Source organism: Rutilus rutilus, assembly GCF_951802725.1.
Source record: "Rutilus rutilus genome assembly, chromosome: 17".
In the NCBI taxonomy this organism is placed as follows: Eukaryota; Metazoa; Chordata; class Actinopteri; order Cypriniformes; family Leuciscidae; genus Rutilus; species Rutilus rutilus.
The window spans coordinates 13,102,475-13,124,742 of NC_140230.1; the positions used below are offsets into that span (position 1 = coordinate 13,102,475).

General features: G+C 36.2%; 2 protein-coding genes across 8 annotated transcripts; one reads left to right on the forward strand and one right to left on the reverse strand.

Moving 5' to 3' along the window:
* Positions 1-530: 530 nt before the first annotated feature.
* On the reverse strand, positions 531-3,680 carry LOC311276088 (tumor necrosis factor receptor superfamily member 1A-like). The gene is made up of 5 exons (XM_084385579.1): positions 3,629-3,680; positions 1,482-1,594; positions 1,226-1,328; positions 1,003-1,128; positions 531-880 (listed from the first exon to the last, which is right to left on the reverse strand). The coding sequence occupies exons 2-5, from the start codon at positions 1,548-1,550 to the stop codon at positions 699-701; spliced, it is 480 nt and encodes a 159-aa protein (XP_084241705.1). The 5' UTR covers positions 1,551-1,594; positions 3,629-3,680; the 3' UTR covers positions 531-698.
* Positions 3,681-6,097: 2,417 nt separating this feature from the next.
* ccdc106a (coiled-coil domain containing 106a) lies at positions 6,098-19,803 on the forward strand. 7 transcript variants are annotated; one of them, XM_084385569.1, is made up of 9 exons: positions 6,098-6,190; positions 6,761-6,839; positions 6,956-7,066; positions 8,267-8,452; positions 9,608-9,658; positions 12,987-13,217; positions 14,985-15,191; positions 15,309-15,612; positions 18,282-19,803. In XM_084385569.1, exons 2-9 carry the CDS (start codon positions 6,785-6,787, stop codon positions 18,304-18,306), a joined length of 1,170 nt encoding a protein of 389 aa, XP_084241695.1. In that variant the 5' UTR covers positions 6,098-6,190; positions 6,761-6,784; the 3' UTR covers positions 18,307-19,803. The 7 variants fall into 7 exon arrangements, with proteins under 7 accessions (XP_084241695.1, XP_084241698.1, XP_084241693.1 ...); XM_084385572.1 differs by having other exon boundaries at positions 6,956-7,057; XM_084385567.1 differs by having other exon boundaries at positions 6,158-6,305.
* Positions 19,804-22,268: the final 2,465 nt, after the last annotated feature.

Below are 22,268 nucleotides of genomic sequence, written 5' to 3' on the forward strand. Positions count from 1 at the left end.
ATATTAAAAATGTGCCCTGTAAAGCTTGACATGAAATAAAGCAGAAAAGCATTTTTTGAAATGAAACAGTTTATTGAACCTTTAGACAAAATATATTTTTCTATAGTTTGCATATGCGTTTCATGTTTTACATCAACCATACAACGTTCCATATAGCATGAGTGAGAACTTAGGAGAAAAAACATCTGTTTTATTCAGAGGCCCAAACATACAAAAATATGAAATAATACAGTTGTTGTTATTTATATGTTAGTTGAAATTCTGATAACTTGTAATGTATATCAGTTGATACTCTATATAGCGCTTATCTATATAGTCTTATAAGATGATCATGTTTAGATTCATGATCAAAACTCTGCGAGTGCAAAACACACAATACAATGCAATACAATTATGATTGAGAGACGCACAAATAAACATTATATCTGTTTTATCATTTAATATATACATTTTTCATGAGTTTTCTCAAATAATATAGTAATAATAATATAAAAAAATAATGTAGGCATAATCAAGCAAACCTAATTCAGTCTAAAAGTTATAAAAATATATAGGCTATATGAAAAAATATATACATTTTATGAAACAATATAAAATACATTAGTACGTTTACTTTATAAAAACCATTAAAAAATGCACTTTTGTCAGAGGTAATTTTTGATTGTTTCATTCCAGACATGGACCTAATGGAGGTAGACCTATAATACTTCAGCAATAACATTCTCACAATGGATGTGAGGTCTTTTCAAGGGCACACAATCCCATGAAATCCTGATTGATGAATCTGAGAACCCATCTAAGAACCTCATGCGGTATCCATGCTGACATCCACAAACTGTGTTATTTTGGTTTGTACATGGTGAAATAATCACTGCATGACCTGAAAAAGAGAAAAGGTTGAGTGAAGATCTAAAGAAAACCAACACAGCAAGATATACGTAGATATGTCATTTTAACATCATTTTAAGTCATGAAAGGAAAAGAAAACTGCTATACACTTACGCTTGTTGCATTTCTGGCATCTGAAGCAGTTTTGGAAATAGTTCATGCTGTCTTGGTACGTCCCGTCTGAACATTTCTCACATTCAGTTTGCAAGCCACTAGAGCATTTCTTTATCAACTTGTAGCCTAAAGAAAAACACATGACAGATGAAGAGACTGAACAGTCTATGTCTCTGAGAACTTTACGTTTGACTGTACTGATTGAACATTTCAGACACCGTACCTGGACCACATTTGTCACAGCAGAGCCCGTCACTCCAGTATTCATTTTTAGAACAATCCCTTTTATTACTGACACTGCGCTGCCCCGTCACAACGCCCACGACCTGTGGTAAAAGGTTTACACATCATGAAACTCTACTTTCATTCTGACGTTGTTCAACTGAATGATGTTATCACATTGACCTTTGAAATATTTATACAACGGATGCACATATTTGTAAATTCATCAGTTCAGAATTCTGTTTCCAGTGACTCACCAGTAATATCAAAATACATGGCAGGAGTTTCCTCATATTGTCCTTGGATGTGTTATATTGTTCAGTCATAATTTAATAATAATAATCTGTGCAATCATTCTGTCTTCAGTTTTCTGGGAAAAGAAGAATAGATTTAATATTACATATTTCAGGAGATAACTGGATGACTGCAATTCTGAAAGAACCTGTGAAACCTGTGAAATTATATATATTAATTTAATTGTTATATACAAATTATACATGATTTAGATAGACTAGCACAAATGTTTATAGGCCTAGTACATGCCACAACATACATGTTAAATATTTAAGACATAAATAGGCTACATCTTTCTTTTCATATTGTTATAGCTATAGAATTAAAGGAACACTCAACCGTTTTTTCATATTAAACTATGTTATTCCTTTAACTAAGACGAGTTGATGCATACCTCTCTCGTCTCAGTGCGTGCTCTCAATCGCTCTGGCGCATGGCGACACTTTGCTAGCACTTAGCTTAGCCCAGTTCATTCATATAGGATCCAAACAGAGATGAAGCTAGAAGCAACCAAACACCTCCACGTTTTCCCTATTTAAATACAGTTACACGAGTAGTTACACGACCAAGTATGGTGACACAAAATACACGTGCCGCTTTTCTAAGCGGGTAAAAAGGATAACTATAATGTATGGCGGAATAGCACTTGGGAGCACTTCGACTCGGCGCAGTAATATCATCACGCCTGAAAAATCCTCTCCCCCTCTCCCTCTCACTTCTGTCATTCGAACCAACGTGACTTTTTACTGCGCCGAGTCGAAGTGCTCCCAAGTGCTATTCCGCCATACATTATAGTTATCCTTTTTACCCGCTTAGAAAAGCGGCACGTGTATTTTGTGTTACCATACTTGGTCGTGTAACTACTCGTGTAACTGTATTTAAATAGGGAAAACGTGGAGGTGTTTGGTCGCTTCTAGCTTCACCCTTCTAGCTTCTAGCTCTGTTTGGATCCTAATGAATGAACTGGGCTAAGCTAAGTGCTTTCAAAGTGTCGCCGCGCGCCAGAGCGATTGAGTGCACGCACTGAGACGAGAGAGGTATGCATCAACTCGTCTTAGTTAAGGGAATAACATAGTTTAATATGAAAAAACGGTGGAGTGTTCCTTTAAAGGAATTTTTTGGAAATAGGCTCATTTTACAACTCCCCCAGAGTTAAACAGTTGAGTTTTACCGTTTTCGAATCCATTCAGCCGAACTCCGGGTCTGACGGTACCACTTTTAGCATAGCTTAGCATAGATCATTGAATCGGACAAGACCGTTAGCATCTCTCTCAAAAAAATGACCAAAGAGTTTCGATATTTTTCCTATTTAAAACTTGACTCTTCTGTAGTTACATCGTGTACTAAGACTGAACTGTTTAACTCTGGGGGAGTTGTAAAATGAGCCTATTTCCCAAAAAAGTGGAGTATCCCTTTAAGGTCTGTTATTGTCCACACCATATGACGATAACTATAACGATAATGATAAAGATAGCTATAGCCCTATTTCTAAAAATCATCTAAATATAAAATAATAGCAGTCCACAACACAACCAACACAGAGAAACGATATCATTAGAATCACTTTCAGAATGTTTTTTTTTTTTTTAGCTGATGAACGATATCGCTGACAGCCAATAATAATCTTTTCTGCTTTAAAGCACTCGAGCATTTAAAGCGGCAGACGACAAAACTGCGCGTGCTTAAACAGATACTCAGTTGATGTATACACTAATATAGTTAGCCTATCGCTGGTTATATTTACAGTTATCATTCTTGGTGTGAATGATAATGATAAAGATAGTACTAAAAATCCCCAAAAAATATCTCAAAGTCCATAACACAACTATAACAATAACAGCACGGAGAGCCTAACGATTTTTTCCAGCTGATGAACGATAAACACACTGACAGCCAATCAGAATCCATCATGATCTTTAAAGTTGTTCTGAACTCATGACATCTAAAGGTAAACATTTAAAGTTGTGTGAACAGGCCTTATTTATCAAGTTAAATGTTACATTTTGTTTGAGATATAGCCTAGTTGTATATAATTAGCTATGTCTTAATATAATATTAATATAATTGTAGAACTATTCTGACTGACAGAGAGAAGAGCAGATGACTTTACCTCTGTTGTAGAGTTGCTCCTGATTCCATCAAACAGATAGAATGAATGAAGGAATTCCCTCCTGGTTTTCTTATATAGCCTAGAAGACAGAGATTAGTCATCATTTCACTACGAAACCACAAACATACAACCTTTCATTAACTGGGCCTCAAGCCATAACAGAACAGGTCTAGTCAGATTTAGTCATCACTTTCAAGAAACTGAAAGGAAAAAATCCCTAAAAAGAAGACTTGACGTGTCTAAGCTCTCATTATCCAAACATACACAAAACATACCTTATTTTACTTAAATTGTGTAAAAAGGTCATGAGGCATAAAAAAAAGTTATTTTAAACATTGCGAAATATAAAGAAGAATATTGCTTTTAAACAGGTTCCACTAACCTTGTAAACTTAAAGATATGTGGTCAGCATGATATATGGCTTATGAAATATTAAATATCAATAAAATATCAATCATTACATTAATAATGTAAAAGTAAGTTATTCATTTTGACCCCAACTATGGTTGTAATTGTAACAGGAATTAGAAGTTTCTGCTGATTAGATTACGCATTCCCAAAAATCCCATATATTTTCATATTTCTTACACATTTCAAGCCAAATGGAAATGTTACAGTAAGCCATAATGTGACTCATTCCAGTAAATCATTGACCCTAAAGGGAAGTTAATCTCTCCAGTGATACCACACAAGTTCCCTATGCATTAGAAATGCTGACTAAAGCCAGATATATGTGTATTGTGAATCACTGGTCTCATAAATTTCATGAAAATTTGAAAATTCATAATTATGAATTAAGAATGATATTGTATGTCGAGGTCCTCATGATAATGATGGATGACCAACACGTGTTTCATTCAGCTGTGGATAGACCTCAAAAACACCTTATACTTTAACTTACTGTTTAATCTATAGTAACTTATCTTATTATTGAACTTATACTATATTTATATATATATATATATATATATATATATATTTATTTATTTATTTATTTATTTACATTTATATTACTATTTATATTATATCATATTATTCTATTCTATTATTCAAGTATTTCATTCCTTGCCATAGTTGCCTTTAGGGGACAAAAGATACAAGTATCATGGCATGAATTTCAATCAGCATCAACTTTCAGTGTTAATATAATTTTGGTGTTTACTAAATTTCCATTTGTATGTAACAGCGTTGAGTTTTTAAATGTATTCCCTCAAAGAAAAAAAAAATTGAGAATCGAACCTGCAACCTTCTGGGATATTAGGCCATGACGGCGCTTTACTATGTGCTACTGTACACTCAAAGCACTTTACTATCATATCAGGGAGTCTCCCCTCAATCACTACCAGTGTGCAGCATCCACTTGGATGATTTGACGGCAGTCACAGTACAACGGTTATAAAGCTCACCACACGCCAGCTATAGGTGGAGAAGAGTGAGAGGGTGATAGAGCCAATTCAGTGGATGGGGATTATTTGGAGGACATGACTGATAAGGGCCAATGGAGGGGATTTGGCCTGGGCAATATTAATGTTTTTAATAGTTTGATAATTATGTCAGATACTTGAGGACATGACTTTAATAATGCCTAGAACACAATTCCAGTTAAAACCTGCCTTAGCCTAATTTACTCTAGCCTGAATGTATGTTTTATTATGTTCATGTTTTATCACTTGTTTACCCAGCAAAAATTTTAAAAATATTCAAATTTTGGTTTGAAGGCCAGAATTAATTTTATATATATATATATAGTCAGTATCTTTACTGACTTAACAAACTTTACAGAATTGAGTAAAGTATTAATCATCCTTTTGTACCACTTGACAATAGCTACCTTGCTCAATTCTGTAAAGTTTGTTAAATCAGTAAGTCAGTAAAGATAATAAAATAGACAAATTAGTAAAGATGACAAATGGTAGAAACGCAACGCACACAGTGATGATTTATCACATCATCTGTCTACATTTGGGCTTGACTCTTGTTAGCAGCCAAGCTCAGTTACCATGAACTAAAGTTAACTAGTTACAAAAAAACAAACAAAAAAAAAACTATGTAATAATGACTAAAGTAGCCTAAACCAGTGAATTATAATGACAGAATGCATAATCCGAACCATTTGAGTGTGGTCTGCAAACATCCTTAAAATAGTGGATTTATGTTTTTTTTTTTTTTTTTTTTTTTTTTGTGCAAGCATCTTTTGAATGTTGGGTTAACATCTGACACAGAATGGTTTGGATAAGCTAGTATTAGACATGCTGTGTGAGCGTTCAGACTGGAAGAACCCTGAGGAAAACCCAGTTTCCCACGAATTTGATGACGGTCATGTGTGCGACGTGATATTTCCGACTAAGGCTACATGGGATCAACTAATCCCTTTTGCAATTCCACCCAGATTTTAATCAGTTTAATAGACCTACTATTACTATACTACATACTATATTTTATACTACTATGTATTTTGTGACTTTAAGAAAAACACCTTTTAGGCTTTTATTTTGAACGTGCCGATTTTAAGGTGCCGTAATAGTGACTTCCTTCCCGTTGTTTTTAGTGCTGCTGCTGACGGTAATTTACTTGTTATTGTTCGCAAGCTGGTTCCTTCACAAACACATACAGATGATAGTGCACTGAGACACGTTTTAAATACGTGACAGGGAAGCGCGCCCACGAGCGAGCAACGGTTTGTACGTGTTTTGTGTCATCACGTGACAGAATACTGCGCTTTATTGTATTTTCTGTCTGGAACGGTCTAAAGATTAGCCAGTTTGCTAGTCATCATAATGCCGAACAAATTGAGCATTATGCATGCATCACTACACTAACCATGATTAGTATTTTAAGAAGAATGCACCCCGTGCCATAACCTGTCTTGTTGGACTAAATGTTTTGATTGTGGATGGTTTGTGTTAAAGTGAATGGTAACGTTTGATACTGGCTGTTTTACTATGTTGCGTGCGTGTTTAAGAGAGAAGACAGATGCTGGTCATCTGACAGCTCGTTAGATATTTCATGTAACTTACATCATGTATGTGATGTGTAGCCGCATGCGCATCTGCATTTAATGCTCTGTAGAGAAAATAATGTAGATTTCATGAGTATTTTGGGCTGACAGACGCTCTCTGTGTCTCAACTCAGGTCATAAACTGAACAGACGGAAATATGAATGATGCGGATTCAGCCACGAGGAAGCACGCGAGTTCCCGAGAGTTACAGAGTGAGTGCACGCGCTCTAATCGCAGTTGGTATTTGTTGAACGTTAGCTGTGAGCTGTGAATTATTTCCCAGAATAATAATTGTGCATCCTACGTGTTTTTAATCATCATGCTTCAGCACCCAAGAATGAGGATGCCTATGAAATCTCCATTCCCTTTGAAGACAACAACTTTGAGCAGCAGGGAGGCTTCTACAACCAAAATGACCAGAACTTTGATGGTCAGTTCAGTTGAGTAACTTATCGCTTCTTTTTGTTGTAAGCTGTGACCCACCATGCACACTATGCACTTGTCCTTTAACTGTTCACACCAAGTACGATAACTATACCAATACATTATTAATTATTATTATTATTTTAAATAAATTTAAAAGAAAAGCAGAGTCCACCATTAACTATAATGATAACGACACAGATAAACTATATTATTGACCCTTTTCACATTTCTGGGCTTCTCAGAAGAGGAAGTCGTCATAGTTAAACATATATTTTTGTTTCCTTTTGCTCAAAATAGCAACTTTCAAAAAGAGGAAGAAAATAGAGATATTAATTAACAGCAGAAAAAGATGTCAAGTTTACCGTCACTCCCACTGACGCTGCGTAACTATAACGATAAAACCAATGTCCAAAACCAGTGTCCAAACCAATGTACAATAATGTTCTGTCCTTCATAATCGCACACTACAATTATATCGTTCATTGCTGAATTCTGATTGGCTGTCGATGTTTTTATTGTTTATCTTCTAAAAAAAAAAAAAAAATTCTGAAAGTGTCTCCAACGATATTGTTTCTCTTTGCCATTATCCTTATAACTGTGGTGTAGGCATCCCTATTCTCTACATAAACAATAATAATAACAACAATCTAAATAACAATTATTAAAACTTTATTGTTGTAGATATCATTATAGTTTTTGTCCTTGGTGTGAACCACCAACCGTCCATAATAAGTCTTTAGTTCATCTTTGGAACACAAATTACGTTTTTTTTTTTTAATGTTCTCTCATATTGATTTTTAATATTGAACGCCATAGGTTCTGGCACATCAAGCACACACAGTTGAGCTTCTTTGTTTACCATATTTAATATGCTCTATGAATGCGTGTTAATCAATGTTTATATATGAATATCTTTTCATTATATAACACAGTTGTGTCTCTTCTGAAGACTTGGATTAAATTCCTATGGATTACTTGTCTTTTTGTACGTTATGAAGTATGACATTTTTTTTGTCTATGAAAGACTTTCAATGGATGGTCAAAAATGATGATTTGTGTTCCGAAAATGTACTTATATCTAATGGGTTTGAAACAACATGAGTTGTTTGGTTTAGCGTGAGTAAATGATGACAGAGTTTTCATTTTTGGGTGAACTATCCCTTTAAGTGCTGTATGTCAATGTGTGATGATATTTGCTTATGTTGTGATACAGGTAGTGATCCGCCAGCACCGAGCAACTCTTATCTGTTGATCACTAACTTGCGGACACAACTGCAGATCTCGCTGGAGAAAAATTCATGGCTTCAGAAGCGCATTGAGGACCTGGAGGAGGAGCGGGACTTCCTGCGCTGCCAGCTCGATCGGTTCATCTTCTCAACCAAGAGTCAGGAAAGCAACGGTGAGACGAGGAGAGAAGAGACAGAAGCTGTGTCCCAATTCAAAGGCTGCATCCTTCAAAGGACGTAGACATCAAATGCCACGCCTTCGAAGCCCGCAAAGGTCGAACCGAGCGTTGTTAAATGCACGGTCTAGTCTACGGAGGATTGTTCTTGTCGCCTAGCAACTTGACAGCTACCGTTGATAAGTGACTGTTACTTTTTTGAAAGTTGGATTCAACTGTCGGAAAAAAAACAGGGTTCACAACTTACCTAAATATGTTCACCTTGGTCTAGTTATTTACAAAAATTATGTAAAAAAAATATATATATATATATAATCGCATCTTAGTAAGATATAAGTCAACATTTGAACAACTTTAAAGTTTCTTATCATTAGATATTTGAGTAAGTTGAAACCAAATTTAAAGATGTAAATCGGCAATTTCTCTCAAAAAAATCTTGTCGACTCTGGCGCGCAATGCATTCTGGGGTAGGCAAGGCCTTGAAGGATCCATCTGTTGTATCCTTCATTGCCCAGGAAATGGCATTTCGAGGCCACATTTGAAGAAGACATTTAGGGTACGTTTACACTACAACAATGTACTATAAACTGAAACGTTTTTCGCATGCAGACGACAACGTTGTCAAAATGATCCCGTTCACATGGATCCGCAAAAACGCTGAATTCTGCTGCCAGGCCAGTAGTAAAGAAACACTATGTGCCTTTAGACTGAACACGTAATACACATACGCATGACGTCAATGTTTTCACACAATCCAGTTTTTGTAGTTTAGATTGTAGACGATAAGGGCCCTCCAGCGTTTTCAGGTGTAAATGAACGGCCAAAACGCATAAAAAGGTTTCCGTTTTTAGTTGAAAAGGGTGTTGTGTAAACGGCCCCTTAGAGCCACAAGAAAAAATTGTGAATGGAATGGGGTCATTTAAGAAATAGTGGAATGTTCTCTATAATAAACCCAGCCTGACTTCTGCAGCATATGATCACAAGAAAATGTACAGGAACATCTGTTTTACAGGAACACAAACTAAGGTGAAACATAAAAACAGATGTTCATGTACATTTTCTTGTGATCATATGCTGCAGAAGTCGGGCTGGGTATCGATACAGATTTAGGGGACTAAAAGAGTAAAACTGAATTTCTTTTTTCCCCTGCAGGTAATGATTCCAGGAGTTTTTCTTGGAGAAGGAGAAGAGAAAATGATCGGGGTAAAGTGTTATTTTTGTATTTTTATACTATTGCAGTTTTTTTTTAATATATATATTTTGAAATTGTTTATTTTTACATTTTAGATTTTTTTTTTTTAATGTTTTTAATATTATTTAATTTTTTTTGTTAGTAATTTTATTGCTTTGTTTAGTTTACATTTTTTAATATATATATATATATATATATATATATATGAAGAGTTCAGATGCAAAAGCCTCTAAGTGCCATCTGAAATTTTCTTCTAGAATGATCATTTTTATCAAGCTCGTATATTTAAATTCAGTAATTTCACTTAAATGGCAATGAAAATGACATATACATATAATGACAATATACAACCTTGATAAAAACGATCATTCTAGAAGAAAGTTTCAGATGGCACTTAGAGGCTTTTGCATCTGAACTCTTCATATATATATATATATCAGGGACAGGTTCCCACGGGTTCTTGAAATTCTTGGAAGTTTGTGAATCTGAAAAAAAAATTCAAGGCTCTGGAAAGTTTTTGAAAATGAACATACAGGTCCTTGAAAGTTTTCTCGAAAAAAAAAATCCATATTAATCCATCTGGTTCGCTAATGTTTTATTTCGCCAACACTTCGTGGCCTATGCATACTAGCTCGCTTGATTTCATAGATATAAACACTAGATGTCGCCTTGTATACGGCAGTTCATTGGAACGAATGCGTCAATAGAGCCGCCATCTTGGAACAGGGGAGCCCCTCCTCTTTAATGCATCAGCGTCAATGTAGGCAAAGGTCTAACGGAAATAAAATCACCATAAATCGTCATGAATGCGATTTTCTAGTTTTTATGGTTCGTTCCAACGGTCAGTCGTGTATTTATCATTGAGTCCAGAGGAAATTTAAGGTTTTGATATTAAGATAATTACTTCTTTTTCAAAATATAATGCATAATGCTAGTAGGCCTACGTTTATTAGTCACATTCTTCCACTTGAGTAAACTTAGAATAAACTATTGCTATATAATACATATATAAATGAGCAAAACTTGGCCACTAAATATTTAATATTCAATTATTTTAATGATCACAATTAAATTTTTAATTTTATTAAATTGAACAAGCGCAACATTCAGCATTCAAGCAAATATTCTAAAAGATGTTTTATTAAGAATAATGTTATTTCAACATAATATCTCGTTATTTCGACATAATATGTGTGCGTGCAACAAGCAAGAAGTGCATTTGTAAATCTGGTGACGCGTGCATTGATTTTTATTAATAAACTTCTGACAGTGTCGACTCGGCTGCAGAGATGAAGTTGACGATCGCCATCTCCGTAGTGAACGCGCCTAGAGAGAGAAATGCACATAATGGATTACATAATCAGAGAGTAGCCTAGCTTTTTTCTTTCGTTTTAAATTATTTCGTTTAAAGACTATTTAAGCTTTGTGTATTTGATGTATTTCTCTTGTCTGTGTGAGGCATAGGCTGAGTTTCGTTAAGTTAGGATGAGATGCGCTCCAGTTAACGTGCAATAGGTAAGTGACCGCGCGGACGCCTCCATGATTATATCAACAAGCAATTTGTTGATGAATAAAATTTATTAAAATTAAGATACAATTTATACAAAACGAAATTCACTTTAAAGAAAGGATTTAAACAGTTGACATTTTCACAAATTTCAGTGTCCTTCCACACCTCCATCCCCAGTTTGCAAGGAAAAGAAACAAGCCCTTGAGCCCACTGTCCTTGTGCAAAACGCACACATACATAAGATTTGCGGAATTCTATGTATAATAATCATGGATGTACTGGTTGAAGATTGACAGGGAGAGGACCAGCATACTATTAGGACTGTACTTACAGGTTTTTTTTTTTTTTTTTTTCATTAAAAGGTTTGAGTACAATTGGTAAAAAATCAAAAGTTAGGAACAACACAGCACATCACAGCACAGCCAAAAGTGGGTATTGAGGATCAACTCCTGCATATTGTACATTTTAAACACAAGAGTTATTTCAAATAATATCTAAAGAATATTCACAGTTCATTAGCTGTGCGAGAATCACAGTTAATTTTCTTCCTCCAAGCAGAGAAATGTACACTGAACTTTTTAAAAAACAACTTGACTACTACCATCCACAGAGTAAATCTAATCCCATGCTGTCTGGTTTTCATTTCGTTCGTGTGAACATCCATACGCAGCACAAAAGTCCGGTATCATCCATAAAATTGAAGTATAGGCGGAGATAGCAGCGTTACCTAGTTACTTCCTATGGCAAGACCCCTGTTCAAAGATGGCGGCGGTTTTGACGCATGTTTAGAACCCCAAGGCGACATCTAGTGTTTATATCTATGGCTTGATTTGCTATGCATGTTTCCCGCGTGAGGTACTTTGTGTTGTACGTTGCCATGACACTCACGCGCGCTCGAAACTACTACGATGGTACCTCAACGGTTCACAGACACACCGTGAAATATTGCAAAAATAGGCTGAAACCGCAGAAACGTGATGCCTGGAAAATGCAAATTTCAAGATATTTAGCTCACCAAAGAAGATTACAAAGAATGCCACCCGTCCCGTAAAATACGGAACCATCCCGACTTTAAAGGTAAAATGATGTATTTTACGACCCACACATTAATTTGCGGGTGATTGCATGTTAGCGTCTTTGTTTCCATAGCGACGAGTCTAGAGAACATGCGCAACAATGTATCTTACAAGGTAACACGATGTAACCTTCCTCTCACTTGAAATGTGTCCCATATAAGTCCTTGAATTTGAGGGTATTGGACCTGGAAAGTCCTTGAAAGGTCCTTGAATTTGAAGTTAACCAAGGTGTGGGAACCCTGATATATATATATATATGAAGAGTTCAGATGCAAAAGCCTCTACGTTAAGTGCCATCTGAAATTTTCTTCTAGAATGATCATTTTTATCAAGCTCGTATATTTAAGTTCAGTAATTTCACTTCAATGACAATTCATAGGTAATTTGCATTGCCATTGAAGTGAAATTACTGAACTATATATATATATTAGATGAAAAAATGTAAATTAAACAAAGCAATAAAATTACTGAAATAAAGCTGGATTAAACTGAATTATATATATATATATATATATATATATATATATATATATAAAATTTAATTCAGCTTTATTTCAGTTAACAGAAATGTTTTAATAGTTTTGGTTTTAGTTCATTATAATAAACTTGTGCAGAACATGAATAAACTAAAACATCAATACTTTAATAATTACAAGATGTTCCTTCTGGCCAAAGTCTGTACTGTGTACGGTAAGAGGAGAGTGTTTACTGTAACATAAAGATCAGAATCAACTATAATCATTAACGTTTCAGATCAACAAGCAGAGAGCCAGCGGTCGGCAAACCGTCAATCATTCCAGCAGAGGCCAACCCAACAGACTTCAGCCAACTCCAAGGCCTTGAGCTCTGTTCCCGGTCCCGTCAGTGCTCAGATCAGTTCCATGTTCGGACCCCCCCACCCTCAGCCGCTCCTGCAGGGCCACGGTGGCGGCAGCACCAGCAGCAGCTGCAGCAGCAACAACAGGTCCCTCAATGAACTCCAAGGTGTGTCTGAAATGTGTTTATTTCACATCCTGCCCAATGATGTCCTACAAACAATGTTCATATTGAAGGCTATGAAAACGAATATAGTGAAGGTAACCATGTAGGTTAGCAGATGTGCTTGGAAACTACTGTATAACGATATAAACGGTTTCGCCTAAAACACGTACAAACACGATGTATCAGCTCCAACGTTTTTGCTCTACATCGTCATTGTGGTTGAAATATTCATGCCTACAATTAAGAAAACAGCATATTTAGTTGATTTACTTTTGTTTTAATTTCAGCAATCAACATTCTGCATAATTTCCCTGGATCTAATGTATTTTTGTAGATAATGTGTTGTAGTTCACTGATGTGTGTCTGATCATTTGTGTCTGGGGATCAAATCTTTTGATGTAAGGCTCAAGCTTAAAATATTAATTAAAATATAATATACATTTTATATACATTTATTTAAACTAACATTCTCATTTTAAACAATGTTTTGAAATGGATGAGTTGAAATGGAAGGAAATAGTGAAGGCTACTTTGGCATACCTCCATGTATATTATTTAATGTTTAATATTAAGAGATTACATTTCTTTTTCTAAAATGTCACCTGAAAATATTAATATTAAAAAATTTGCCTTGTAGTGTATGTATGTCATATAATGACAACATTTCTGTAATTAACACAATTTACATGATATTAACTCTAAATCAATAATCTGTCAAGTGGACATGGTTATTATTTGGCTTTGTTAATACTAGAGCAAAATGCCCGTGGAAAATCAGTTTTTGTGTGTGTTTTTAGTAATTGTTGGTTCGGTGTGTTTGAGTGCTCACTGTTACAATTACACAGCAAAAGTTCAGTGACATTTTTTATTTTTGCATGGTAGAAAGCAAATACTGATACTGACATAATGACATACAATAAATATGGAAAATTGAACTACACAATTGAGGGAGCAGGCTACACAGTGAACTCCGAGAAAACACCATGCTTGAGCAAACAGTTTGTGAATAGGCTACTACAAATGATGGCGGGTTTACCTATTCAGAGGTAAACAGTGTAGCTGACTTAATGTTTAGCTGACACAGTGTTTATGTCAGAATGTTTATTTTTAAACCACAACCTTCTAAGTGCTTCTTTTACTGATATATATTTAACGATATCTTTTGTATTTCTAATCCAAACAACATCAAACTTGGCACTGCACTTACTCGTGCCCGTAGCGAGACACCTGTCAAGTTTGAAATCCATCAGACTAACGGTTCGAGAGATATGCGAATAACAGACAGACAGACGTTTCTGTAATTTATAGATAGATATGACATTATACAGTAGCGTTCAAAAATTTAGGTCGGTTAGATTTATTTCATCAAAAATACAGTAAACAATTTAAAATCATTTTAAATGTAATTTATTCATGTGATGCTGGATTTATATGTATGAATGTAAAGCTGGATTTTCAGCATCATTACTCCAGTCTTCAGTGTCACATGATCCTTCAGAAATCATCTTAATATGCTGATTTGCTGCTCAAGAAACATTACTCATTATTATTATTAATGTTGAAAACAATTGTTCTGTTGTTTTTGTGGAAACGAAAACGTTTTTTCAGAATGATTTGAAGCATAGAGAGCTCAAAGACCAGAATTTATTTGAAATGAAAATCTTTTGTAACATTATAAATATCTTACCTTTCACTTTTTATCAATTTAGTGCATTTAATAAAGATATATTACGATGCCTGACTCAAGTACATCTACTTGTGCTGCCGCAGAATCCCTCTCTCTTCTGGGAGATGAAGAGGATGACTATCTCGAGGATAGCTACCTGGAGGAAGAGGAAATGATGTCAGGAGAGGATGTGATAACAGACAGCATGTCCCTCCGGAACATCGGCGCAGCTGGAAGACCCTCCGGCAGTCATCCAGCTCTGAAGAGGAGGAGGGTTTTCAGAATCGCCAGAGGGAGAGAAAGACAGAGAGGTGAGCGTGAGCGTTCAGAGTGAGGAAACGTGACCGGCAAGTGATTTTTTTTTTTTTTTTTCTCTTTCTGAAGGCTTGTTCCTCTTTCTCTTTCTCTCCTTTTTGCTGTTGCTCCAGTGAAAGACGCAGCAGGTGTATTGTTCCGCTATAAAAAGATCCTGGTGACGTACCAGAGGCTAAAGAATATGTCCAAGGCCTTCCAGATCCATGGTGTCGATCGTAATACGGTGGCCTCGACAACACCCATCGCTGAGCTTCTGCTGGTGGCTCCAGAGAAGGTGGCTGAGGTGGGCGAGTTTGACCCGTCTAAAGAAAAGCTTCTGGACTACGCTCGACGCTGTTACATCGCCCTCGACCCACAGACTCTCGGCAAAGTGCAAGCTCTGAAGAAGAACAACCTTCTCCTACCCATCTCATACAGGTATTAATACATACATACATACAGGTGCTTAGCAATCATCCCCATTCACACAGCAAATTACAGTAATATTACCTGAACGATTTTACAGTAAATGCAGAAATGTGCTGTTCCCACAAGCAACCGCGTTCTTTTTACCGGCAAGATCACACATCATTACTAAGATACCAGTAAACTCTGTGATGTCAATCATTTGAAATCATGTTACATGTACTTACTATAGTAATAACAGCATATTATGCATAATTACATGCAACTAACCCTAAACCAAACGCTAATTATATTCTAAGAACATGTTGTTAATTACTGTTACTCAGTGTATCATTACACTGCAACAAGAGCATCTTAAAATAGTGTAACTTTTTTTTTTTTTACTTCTGAATGACAGACATATGAGGACTATCACACAGAACTCAGTTTTGTTCTTAAAAACATGATACGCATAATAGTTAAAGGGATGGTTCGGAGTAATTTCAACCTAGGGTCCTTTACACCATGACCTCGAGCCAAACGCCCCCCACAGAAGCCTTTTTTCCCTTGGTCGAACATTATTAAAGTTAGAGCTTATTTAGAGAAATCGGCCGAATGGCTTAGTGCAGGCGCTAATGGATCCAAGGTTGTATCTCGTAAATTACCCCACTAATAATGCCCAGAATGGTACCAAACTTCTACAGTAGAACAAATAGGTTCTGTACTCATAAAACGAGTCATTGGAAAGTTTGTAAATACATCAGGAGTTTATTTAAAGGGTTAGTTCACCCAAAAATGAAAATTCTGTCAGTAATTACTCACCCTCATGTTGTTCCAACCCAGTAAGACCTTCGTTCATCTTCGGAACACAAATTAATATATTTCTGATTAAATCTGAGAGCAGTCTCACTCCTCCATAGGCTTCTAAGACATTATAACTTGCTGGCCCAGAAAATGTATTAAAGACATCGTTAATATAGTCCAAGTGACTACAGTGGCTCAATCTTAAGTTTATAAAGCGACGAGAATACTTTTTGTGCGCAAAAAAAACTAAAATAACGACTTTATTCCACTAGAAGCCTATGGAGGAGTGAGACTGCTCTAAGATTTAATCAAAAATATCTTAATTTGTGTTCCGAAGATGAACGAAGGTCTTACGGGGTTGGAACAACATGATTAATTACTGACAGAATTTTCATTTTTGGGTGACCTAACCCTTTAAATTCACTAGCTTTTCCCTTACACTTGTGAGTTTTGCAAAGGACTTTTACGGGCTTTTCCCAAATCACGGAAGTGAACTTGACGTCCGGGTTAGCGGTAGCATGAACCACAAGTGTTATTTAAACTCCTGATGTACTTACAAACTTTCCAATGCCTCGTTTTATGAGTACAGAACCTATTTGTACTACTGTAGAAGTTTGGTACCATTCTGGGCATTATTAGTGGGGTAATTTACGAGATACATAAAAGGATCCATTAGCGCCTGCACTAAGCCATTCGGCTGATTTCTCTAAATAAGCTCTAACTTTAATAATGTTCGACGAAGGAAAAAAAAAGCTTCTGGGGGGGGGTGTTTGGCTCGAGGTCATGGTGGTAACAATAGTAATTGCAGAGTGGCAGTGCTGATGAATGGAAATGAAGACAAGGTCTCAAACACGAGATGCAGCGCTGCGGTCAGACGTCTGTCTAGCGCATGTATATATAGATGTACAATTCCGACAGAGCTTTATGATTGGTCCAAAGCAGACTTCTTACATCAGCATGTTCTGACTCCGCATCTGCTCATACCGGTAATCTTGTTCTTTGTTTATACACAGCTTTATACCAGGAACTTACTGGTAATAGTATTTTTAAAGGTCCTGCTCACGCATGTAATTTACTAGTAAAGACTGTATGTGTGAAAGGGGCTATTGTAACACCTAAAATGTCCTTTTTACACATTTTCTAATATAATCATTGTACATAATTAATAACCTAAGTAGTTAAAATTAAAAACAACCGGCCGAGGCCCGATAGCGATACACCAAAAACTGTTCTCATGTTTGAAATTGCAGATATCATTTTTTTTTTCTAGATAAATTAAAATAGCAGCATACTAAAATTTAAAATGATAATTTAAAATGTTACAAATAAACTTATAATTTACAGTATGAAAGTTTTATATTAATTGAGGTTTGCTAAAGATGTATGTTACTATTAATTTGTGTTTTTAAAGATTACCTTTGCTGCGATCCAACGCTTAAAGTTGATCTTAATGTAAATAATGAATGAAAAAATCCAGTATTGTATAAATATCCAGTATGAACAGGTACTGACAAAGAAATAAACTCTAATATTGATTCTAAAATATTAGTATATCACTAGTAAGGTTTTTTTTAACTATTTGCTGACTTTCCTACTGTTACTATTTCTGCCCTCTGATTTTTATATAGCGTTATGAAATATTTATTGTTATCAGTGGGTCTTGTTCAGGAAACATGAGCAGAATAAATTTGTGTAAATCATTCTTATAACCATTCTTACATAAACGGTTACATTTTGAAGTTGATGTGACAATTTAGATAAGAACAAGTTTATAAAAATGATTCAGAAATACACATTCTTACTTTATACATGAGGTGCAAAATCCTGTATTAACAAACACTTTCATAAGCACATACAAACTGACCATTGGATTGTCTTTTTTTTTTATGCTCCTTCAGGTTGAAAGGAACGGATAATCGATAATTGGAAGACTCAGTGGAGTGATTCTCATCCTTCTGTACAGTGAAACCCCTTCACTGTATTTTAATGTACCACAGAACACACATCTACCATCTCAATCTCCACATTGTGCTGTTCAGATCCACTGTGCTCTGAAGCAAGTCTACTATTATTACCTCTGTTTCCTCACTCATAGAGCTAGATGCTCACAGCTGCGGTTGGGCTGCACACTTATGCTTTCAGGTTTGCTATTTTTGGAAGAGAACTTGGTTCTCAAACCCACAAAATGGACTTCATAGTATCTGTTCAGGGGTGCGTTTCCCAAAAGCACCGTTAGCTCCGTTAAATTGTGTTGGTAACGATGGAACTTGCGACCGTAGTTGCTGTCGGGAAACGCACCCCTGATTGATTGTTGCTATGGTTGAAGCTAGGGATGCTAACGATTAATCGACAATCCATTAATTGATGATAATTTAATCGATACAACTTGTCAATGGTGGATTATGCAAAGGTCTTCATAATCGCGACGTTATCGGATCCTGAAAATCCTATAGCTTTAGCCTAGCAACACGCCATGTCACTCTGTGATCTATGCATTGTCTTATGTGGGTCAAAAGCATCATGCGTATACTGGTTGCATGTGCGTCAACGGCGCTTTTTCATACTAATACTTGGTCTCTAACTGAAACAGATATGCTTGTTGTATTCTGCTTGTTGAGACCTTTTCAACAATATGTGACACAAGTGTATCTGTTATGTACGATGATTTTACAAATCGCATTTTCATTTAAAGCTATTTTTTTTCATGCCATGAAAATGGATCACTTATATGTCAGCAAATTAAAAAACACTAAGTGATGGTCATATTCCGTATATTCACCTATTTTGTGTTGATTAAACAAGTGGTTGTTAAGTAACGTGATACTTCGTAGCGCCCCCTGCTTCGGATTTAAGAGGTTAATGATTATTCGATTAGTTGACCGTTACTTTAAACAATGTTTGATTATGGGAATTTATGTAAATTGACATCCCGAAATTCCCTTCAGTTCAACATCAAACTGAAATGTCCATTGATGTCATCAGCCCTCTGTGCTGTGCAGCTCTATAGCAGTCGGCCTGTGTGTTGCAGAGGTTCTCGGTTGGGTCATGTGATCCACTCAGTGGTCCCAAGTGTGTGTCTTTGTTCTCTGTATCTCATAGCACTTACTGACAGACTGAAAGACTTTTGGGTTACACTTAATTTTGATGGTCCCCTTTAGACATTTGTTGACTATAAGTTACACCTTCATGTTGACCTCAGACGTCACGCCCACGGGCCGCTGCCTGCCTGAAGGTCTGATGCATATGGCACACATAATTTGAAACACTTCAGTCATCGAAGTCGTCGTCTGGTTGGTTGAATTCTACAGGATGTCCGGGAAACGTGTGTCGCGTTCTTTAATGGTCCGCCCGGAAACAAAGATGCCGTGAAGCCAAACCTCATGGAAGAAGAACGCCGTCATGTTTACAACTGTGACAGAGCGCTTATCAGGATCAACTAAATGGTCTTCAATGAATAATTTATTAGATGCATGCTGGTCTCTTATTGTAGGGACATCGACTTTACATTTTCACGCCCCTAAACATGACGCGGAACAAAACGAACTGTGATTGGTTGCTTTACATGTCAGTCAGATGGCTTCTGGGCGGTCGTTGGCTAATGAAAGCTGTGATAGAGTCCAGACCTTCTGCCGTTAGTCCGAAGATTTGGCTACGCGAGGCTACATGTCAACTAACTATCATTCGATTATTCGTTCAGTATTAGACTACGTTCAGACTGCAGGTAAATGTGGAATCGGATATGGGCCACATTTAAAACAACAATAGCTGCATTTCCGTTACACTTTAAATTGTGCAAATTGAAATTGCGAATTGAAAATACGCCCAATAGAAACACGTAAATTTCGCAAAAACTCCCATATATCGGAAAAAAAAGTTTTTGCGCTCGCATGAGGTGGTTTTTCAGGCAATTCGAAAAGGGATATTTCACAGAACTGCGATGGAATTTTTTTTTCCCGTATTTACAGGTCACATGGCGCATGTAAAATTCGATCATTCTTTAACGAAGGCATGGTGTAATATTTGAGCGGGTTGGGTGAAAGGTGTAAGGTGAAAACAAATGAAACCACGGAACAGGAGGAAACACATTAAACCAGGGAATGTCCATTCAACGACTGACCGAGAACAAGTGAAACAAAGGGCTATATATACACAGGCAGACGAGCTTAACAAGATAACAAGGGGGCGTGGCTAATAAGAAACACCTGGGGTGACTAATCAACATTAAACGTAACAAGGAACTGCAAAACAAGAAATAACATAAAAGTCCAGGAACACACAGGTTGGAATAACAACACACAGTATGTTTGGACAGAAGACGAGACAGAGGTCTTTATTAAACTCAGGAAAATTCTAAACAACAAAGAAATGCCACAATTTATCAAGACCTCGAAGCAGATATAAAGGAGAAACACCTCCGCTTCCAAGTATAAGGGGCTTTCCTTGCCATTAATGCTTGGATAACATGGCTAAGTCTCCTTCGATTAAAAATAATGACTAGTGCGGTGGCTGGGATATACGTAAACCTGCCAACATCCGTTGCTTTGATTTTTGGAATGTTATCTCAAGAGGAAAAAATTCTGTTTCAGTCACATACCATTGATTAATGGAAATGGCGTTATTTCGCAATAGATTTTTATCGACATTTAGAAAATATCACACAAGTTTTGCGCAAATCTGTAATGGAAACCTGGCCAATGTGAACAGTGGATCTGAGCAATAAATTGGAATTGAGCGCTAAGGCTCCCAGTGTGTTAGTAGAATAAGGGGTTAGGGTTAATGGAATAAGTTGAGACAGTTGCAAAGTTGCTTATAGTCAGTATAATGTCTGTTGGAGGAGTATCACAATAACGTTTTAGCAGATATTAAGCAGACAGTCTACTAATACTCTAATGAGAGTTAGGTGACGTGTAGGTGCAACGTTACTTATAGTCAACAGAATGTCTAAAAGGGATGATCGAAAAGAAAGTGTTGCCGACTTTTGAAATGTTAGATTTACTATCGGTGCACACACAGACCCATGCACTCCTCCCGTTTTAACACTGTGCGACTCTACACAAGCGGCACCTGCGTGTGCTCATTAGAACCCCACTGGATTTGATTTGTGGAGTGTTTGTGCATGTGTCTCCCTTAATCAAGCCCTGATTCCTATTAGACGAGACTGACTGTTCAGCATGTGAAAAGTTTATATAGTGTAAATCAGTGATGATACATGTTAAAACAGTTGGTAATAGTTCTGGTCTAGTCTAGTTCCGCATAGTGCAGACGATAATGATGTGTGAGGTGCATCAGTGAGTTCCTGGTGCTGAAGCTCTCATGAGTGTTTGTCGAATTCACTGTGTATGTCTGGATGCATGTTGGGTGTTTGTTAGTATGCAGCGAGCTTGAGATTAGACTATTCACACTATCCAAGTGGCTAATAAAAAAATGGCAAGTTTCTCTTTAAATCACAAACTTCCTATTCCTTACCATCAGATAATGTTTTCAGGAACACTATAATAAGTTTCAGTTTGTTAACATTAGTTAATACATAAGTTGTCACCAACTAATTGTTTTTATTTTTTTATAGCATTTAGTAATGTAGGTTAATGTTAACTTATAAATACACTTTTATTCATTGTTAATTTAGCTCATAATACATTGTGTATTTATACAACATTAAATGCTAAAAATGTATTAATGGAAAATAGCATTAACCTATTTTGCCCTTTTACAAAGTCTTGATTTTGTTTTTGTGGTCTATCAGAATAGGTTTTCATGCTTTGAATGTTCAAAAACACCTTATTTTTCACATATTTTACTGTGGATGCATCTCAATCAGCTCCCTAGTACACTAAAGAAGGTTGAAAATATAAAAAATAATACTAAAAAATCCATTGTTAGTTCAT

Bases quoted from the DNA above. Each gene is read 5' to 3' on its own strand.
- LOC311276088 (XM_084385579.1), bottom strand. From the start codon at position 1,550: ATGACTGAACAATATAACACATCCAAGGACAATATGAGGAAACTCCTG. The intron at 1,329-1,481 runs GTGAGTCACTGG...CTTTTACCACAG, and splicing joins CATGTATTTTGATATTACTG to GTCGTGGGCGTTGTGACGGG. The intron at 881-1,002 runs GTAAGTGTATAG...TCTCTTTTTCAG, and splicing joins ATGCCAGAAATGCAACAAGC to GTCATGCAGTGATTATTTCA.
- ccdc106a (XM_084385569.1), top strand. From the start codon at position 6,785: ATGAATGATGCGGATTCAGCCACGAGGAAGCACGCGAGTTCCCGAGAG. The intron at 8,453-9,607 runs GTGAGACGAGGA...TTTCCCCTGCAG, and splicing joins CAAGAGTCAGGAAAGCAACG to GTAATGATTCCAGGAGTTTT. The intron at 13,218-14,984 runs GTGTGTCTGAAA...GTGCTGCCGCAG, and splicing joins GTCCCTCAATGAACTCCAAG to AATCCCTCTCTCTTCTGGGA.